This window comes from Alexandromys fortis, unplaced genomic scaffold (genome assembly GCF_014885135.2).
Source record: "Alexandromys fortis isolate MF-2015 unplaced genomic scaffold, M_Fortis_MF-2015_v1.1 scaffold_155, whole genome shotgun sequence".
NCBI lineage: Eukaryota > Metazoa > Chordata > Mammalia > Rodentia > Cricetidae > Alexandromys > Alexandromys fortis.
The window spans coordinates 701,826-707,713 of NW_026068052.1; the positions used below are offsets into that span (position 1 = coordinate 701,826).

Below are 5,888 nucleotides of genomic sequence, written 5' to 3' on the forward strand. Positions count from 1 at the left end.
CAAGTACCTAGGCTTCTCAGGCAACCACGGCGTGCAGTTGCATCAGCGGGCTGTGTGACCTGTTGCTGGCAAGACCCTAGCCCAGGGGCCAGGGCTCCCTAGCTCCAGCGCAGCCCCAGACCGCTTCTAGATGGAACCATACAATCTAGATGCTGAATTTAGGACCATCGGGCGGGACCCCTAGTCTGTGAAGAAGGGAGTGTGAGCCATTTAGGGCTGGCTTTGTACCCCCCCACCCCCGCCCCGGGGCGCATCTCCCAATTTCAGATACCGAAGCCCCGCCTTATGGCTGATCCTCACTGACCAGCCTAAGGCAGGCGGCAGGAAGTGGGGGAACATTTGCTGGCTCAGGTGGAGCGCTGTGGGCTTGGTGAGGAGGGATGAGATCGAGGCAGTGCCCACTTTTAACCCGCAGTGAGGTCAGTCCCTCTATTCCAGGCGGTGGGTAGCCATGTCTTTTTGAAGCCCTCCAGGCGCACACCGAAAGGGATGTGGGTATTGGGTGTGAGAAAGCGCTCTCCCAGAGTTGCCCTGAGTTGAGTTTCTCTCGATTCACCAGGAGCTGCAGGCCAGGAAGCAGAAACGTTACATTTCAGGGCTGCTGGGCTGAGCTCTAGGGTAAATCCCATAGGTTCTTGGCCAGAAAAAGAAGAAACGTAGTGTCCAAGCACTTACTAGAGGCCAACCACTGTGCTACAAGGGGTTTTCACTTGCCTCTTCTGCGCAATGAGTTCTCCAGCCTCAGAGATACTGTAATCCCTACTTGCGTTATTATTGTAATTTCTATTTGCCTATGAAGAATCGGACGTTAGAGGTAAAGTGGCTCGCTCCCCGCACACCTACCTTCCTTTGTCCCTGTAGTGGAGTGGGCTTTGTAATCCACTTTCTAAGCTTAGGGATAATGAGACCCATTGAAGGGCTTTTGTCTTTTTTTTTTTTTTTCACCAGAACCTAGCATCCTCTTCAATGTCAGCCAGAATGCGGTGGCAGGCACTTAGAAGATTCGGTCAAAAGCTGGTGCGTAGACGCATGTTGGAGCCAGGCATGGGCGACACCCGCCTTGCCAGATGCCTAACCACCCTCGACTTAGTGGCCCTGGGTGTGGGCAGCACATTGGGTGCAGGTGTGTATGTCCTGGCTGGTGAGGTGGCCAAAGATAAAGCAGGGCCATCCATTGTGATCTGCTTTTTGGTGGCTGCTTTTTCTTCTGTGTTGGCTGGACTGTGCTATGCTGAGTTTGGTGCCCGGGTCCCCCGCTCTGGTTCTGCATATCTCTACAGTTATGTCACTGTTGGTGAACTCTGGGCCTTCACCACCGGCTGGAACCTCATCCTCTCCTACGTCATTGGTGAGATAGATGCTTGGGGTGCGATGGGGGGGGGTTGGAGTGGGTGACTAACCAAGTAGCGAAGGGATTATAGATCCAGAAATCTGAGTGGAATAGTGAAGCCGAAATTTTCATTATTTTTCCTAGTATCGAAATCCTTCTAGATGTTTACTTTATATTTTTATTTGTAAGGGTGTGTGGAGATGAAGGGGGGTTGAAGGTGAAGAGCAATTGTATACCTTTGTTTGGTGTTCATTCATTAAGATACTGGTTTGGGCTTTAAAAATTAATAGCAGGAGCTGAGTGTATTGGTGTGCACCTGTGATTCCAGTACTCAGGAGGCTGAAGTGGGAGGGTCCTAAGTTTGTTGAGTTCAAGGCCAGGCTAAGTTAAGTAGAGACCTGTCACCTCCCTCCCCCAGGGTAAGATGGGTAATAATGGTGGGGATCGGTGTGAGACTATGTAGGTTGGAGGGAACTTGACCTCATCATTTTCCTGAGTATTGGGATTATAGTACAAAATGCAATTGCTATACCAGGTACAGCCAGTGTGGCCCGGGCTTGGAGCTCTGCTTTTGACAATTTGATTGGGAACCACATCTCTGAGACTCTGAAGGGGACCATCTCACTGCATGTACCCCGTGTTCTCGCAGAATATCCAGATTTCTTTGCTTTGGCCCTTGTGTTGCTGCTCACTGGTGAGGCAAGGGGCGGGGTTGAATAATGGGCGGGGTTGGGCCTGGAAGGGCTTGAGGGTGTGGAGTGGTAAGGATGGGGAGGGAAGGAAGCTGGGAAGGAAGGAGTCTGCCTCACAGAGGCAGGAAAAGCAAACTTGGAGGAAGGATTTAGTCTCTCAGGATCCTGAACAATTCTCTCCACAGGATTGTTGGCCATGGGAGCTAGTGAATCAGCCCTGGTTACCAAAGTGTTCACAGGGGCCAACCTCTTGGTTCTCGGGTTTGTCTTCATCTCTGGCTTCGTTATGGGAGACCCGAAGAACTGGAGCCTCACAAAAGAGGACTATTGCTTGACCATGGGTGGACCCAATGACACTTGTAGGTTAGAGAGCCGCAAAGCTGGGACCCTCATGGGGGAGGAGGGGGAATCCAGAATGGGAGTGGGAGACAACAAGCAGCTGGGCCTTAGAGAAAAGGTACAGGCTTAGCTGAACAAACTCTAACCGTTTCTATTCCTCTTGCACTCTAGCTTCGAGTCTATGGGCTCTGGAGGTTTCATGCCTTTTGGCGTGGAAGGGATGCTCCGTGGCGCTGCTACCTGTTTCTATGCCTTCGTTGGTTTTGACTGTATTGCGACCACCGGTCAGTCACACCCTCTTGGTTCACCTTGGATGCAGTGTGTGATCATACAGACTGGGGGTGGTAGAGCGAGCCTACTCCCCTGGTTCAGAACATTGTGCCATGTGTTTTCTTGCAGGGGAAGAGGCTCAGAATCCACAGCGCTCCATCCCTATGGGTATCGTGGTCTCACTGTCGGTCTGCTTTTTGGCTTATTTTGGTGTGTCTTCGGCACTTACCCTCATGATGCCTTACTACCAGCTACTGCCAGAGAGCCCTTTGCCTGAGGCATTTTCCTACATTGGCTGGGATCCTGCCAGCTACCTTGTGGCTATTGGCTCCCTCTGTGCTCTTTCCACTAGGTCAGTGTTTAATATTTGTATCCTTGGTGGCTGTAGTTCCCAGTTATGTCCATTTTGTGCCAGAGAATGTTCCTTAGGAGGGCTGGGAAGGGGAGGTGGAGATGCTATGAACACATAGGCTCAGAACAGATACCTTAGTGAATTTATTGTCACTTGGATTCATTAGGCATTGTCTTTTTCAGCCTTTTGGGCTCTATGTTTCCTATGCCTCGGGTGATCTATGCGATGGCTGAAGATGGCCTCCTGTTCCGTGTCCTTGCTAAGGTACACAGTGGCACACGCACCCCCATTGTGGCCACTGTGGTATCTGGTGTTATCGCAGGTAACAAAACAGAAACACCCCTTTTTATTGTTTCACCAGCTCCTTTTACTTCCTTCTCACCGCTTTCTGCCTTCCCATTTTAGCATTCATGGCCTTCCTCTTCGAGCTGGCTGATCTTGTAGACCTCATGTCGATTGGGACTCTGCTCGCTTACTCTCTGGTTTCCATCTGTGTTCTCATTCTCAGGTAAGACTTGTGTTTGTGTTTCTGGGTAAGGCTGAGGTGCTCAATCCCTCTCTGCATTCTGTCATCCTGACTCTCCTTGAGCAATGTGGGTATCTTGTCCTGTCCAAAAGAGCTTCTCCCCACCCCCACCCCCATGTATGTAAGTGTGTGTATGAGTCAGAGTTAGGTGTCTATCCACATCCCTCTCCACCCCTCTCCACTGTATTTTTTTAGATGGAGTCTCTCATTGAAGCTGGAGCTCACTGGTTGGCAAAGTTGGTTGACTAATGGGAATTCCAGGAATCCTAGCTCCAACCCCCTGGCACTGGGGTTACAGGACACCTGGGTTTTAAATGAGTGCTGGCTATCTGAATTCAAGTCCAATAATCACGCTTGTGTGGTAGACACTTGGATATTTAAAAATCAATTCTCTGTGTCTGTCTGTCTGTCTGTCTGTCTATCTGGTGTCCTTGGGGGCCAGAAGAGGATATTGAATCCCTTGGAGCTAGAGCTACAGGTGGTCTTGATCTGCCCAATGAGAGTACTAGGAACTAAACTTAGGTCCTCTGGAGAGAGAAGTAAACACCTTTAACTAACTGCCAAGCCGTCTCTCCAGACCCTTTCCAGGCTGAGTCATCTCCCCAGCCCAAGCTTCCACCTTCAAAGGCCATAAAGAAGCCACCTGGAAAAAATACGGAGAACTGTTAGGAGATGCTCTTAAAATTGGTTCTTACTTTTGCCACAGATATCAGCCTGACCAGGAAATGAAGAATGGAGAAGAGGAAGTGGAATTACAGGAGGAGAAGACACTTGAAGCAGAGAAGCTGACTGTCCAGGCCCTGTTTTACCCAGTCAGCTCCATCCCCACCCCCCTTACTGGCCGAGTTGTCTATGTTTGCTCCTCACTGCTTGGTGAGCAGTGGATTCTTCTTTCCTTTACTTTTGTTTGTTATCTATTTATTTACTTTTATGTGTATGAGCATTTTGCCTGCATGAGTGTCTGTGTGCTGTATGCATGCCTGGTACCTACATAGATCAGAAGAAGGCATCTGATCCTCTGGAACTGAAGTTATAGCCAGTTGTGAGTTGCCAAATTGTACTGGGAACCAAACCAAAGTCTTCTGGAAGAGCAACAAGTGCTCTTAACTGCTGAGCCATATCACCATTCCCAAGCAGTGGTTTTATTCTTTGGGAAACTTTGGAGAGCCCAGCTTGACAGGGTGGACATTATGTGGTAGCATTCGGTGAGAGAGAGGTCAAGCAAGAGGGTAACCCTTCTGGGAATGGAGGCCTTAGCATCTTTGCATATTACACAAGAGTTGGTTTTGATTCCTCTCTACTTGACTTTTGAAGCTCTACTACTGATTGTTCTTTGCCTGGTGCTGAAATGGTGGACAACTCCACTTAGTTCTAGAGACCCAGTGTGGGTCACAGTGATTGTGCTGATCCTGGGGCTCATTCTTGGAATTGTTGGAGTTATCCGGAAACAGCCACAGAGCAACACCCCCCTTCACTTTAAGGTAAATGATGTCTCTTCCCCCCACCAATCCATCTTGGGACAATTAGGGCTTGTATCTTATATTCTTTAACTGGACACAAGAAGGTAGGTGTTAGAACTATTGAGGCCAGACTCGTTGCTGATGCTCTCTAGTTCCTCCTTTCTGGTTCCATTTTCTTAAGTTCTGGATGTGGGGAGTCTAATAATATGTGTGGCAAATGAGTAGCCACTGGGATCCAGGCCATGAGGAGAAGAGTAGGGGCCTGTCCTGCCCCCAGTAAGGTAAGAACCCTTGTGTTGTATGTCTATCTTGTTTTGCAGGTGCCTGGTCTGCCTCTGCTCCCACTGGTGAGCATCTTTGTGAATGTTTACCTGATGATGCAAATGACAGCTGGCACTTGGGCCCGATTTGGGATCTGGATGCTGGTTGGTAGGTGTTTGCTTCTCTGTCCTACACCGGCTCCTTTCTCTCTTGATCTCCAGTTGGAGACCTATTAAACCATTCCAGGTTACGTTCCCCCACCTTACAGTTGTCTTTCTTTACTAGGATTTGCTATCTACTTTGGCTATGGGATCCAGCACAGTGTGGAAGAAGTTAAGAATCATCAAACCCTACCCAGACCAAGGGCCCGAACTGTAGACCTTGATCTCACCGCTTCCTGTGTTCACACAGTTTGACCTAATCATACCTGAGTGCTGTCTAAGCCCCTTACACAATCATGGGGAGCACTCTTGACCCCACGGAGAGCTGGGCCTCTCCTGTGATACTAGTGGGGATACTAAATAGAGCTCTATTTATTGTGGAACAGTGGATGTGTCTCCTTTACTGTTTCTCCTGTACTTTTTGTTTACTTGTCTACTTTGAAATCGTCTCTAGTTGTTTCCTGGCTTTGGAAAAAATGCTATTAAAGAAAACTCGG

General features: G+C 49.1%; 1 protein-coding gene across 3 annotated transcripts; it reads left to right on the forward strand.

Annotated features, from left to right (window-relative positions):
- The first annotated feature begins 928 nt into the window (after positions 1-928).
- On the forward strand, positions 929-5,888 carry Slc7a3 (solute carrier family 7 member 3). Of its 3 annotated transcripts, XM_050119707.1 has the most exons (11): positions 930-1,348; positions 1,866-2,024; positions 2,208-2,385; positions 2,533-2,645; positions 2,761-2,983; positions 3,166-3,305; positions 3,389-3,491; positions 4,216-4,382; positions 4,824-4,990; positions 5,290-5,398; positions 5,516-5,888. In XM_050119707.1, exons 1-11 carry the CDS (start codon positions 967-969, stop codon positions 5,644-5,646), a joined length of 1,872 nt encoding a protein of 623 aa, XP_049975664.1. In that variant the 5' UTR covers positions 930-966; the 3' UTR covers positions 5,647-5,888. The 3 variants fall into 3 exon arrangements, with proteins under 3 accessions (XP_049975666.1, XP_049975665.1, XP_049975664.1); XM_050119709.1 differs by lacking the exon at positions 4,824-4,990 and having other exon boundaries at positions 929-1,348; XM_050119708.1 differs by lacking the exons at positions 4,216-4,382; positions 4,824-4,990; positions 5,290-5,398; positions 5,516-5,888 and adding an exon at positions 3,705-4,204 and having other exon boundaries at positions 929-1,348.

Bases quoted from the DNA above. Each gene is read 5' to 3' on its own strand.
- Slc7a3 (XM_050119707.1), top strand. From the start codon at position 967: ATGTCAGCCAGAATGCGGTGGCAGGCACTTAGAAGATTCGGTCAAAAG. The intron at 1,349-1,865 runs GTGAGATAGATG...TTGCTATACCAG, and splicing joins CATCCTCTCCTACGTCATTG to GTACAGCCAGTGTGGCCCGG. The intron at 2,386-2,532 runs GTTAGAGAGCCG...CTTGCACTCTAG, and splicing joins GGACCCAATGACACTTGTAG to CTTCGAGTCTATGGGCTCTG.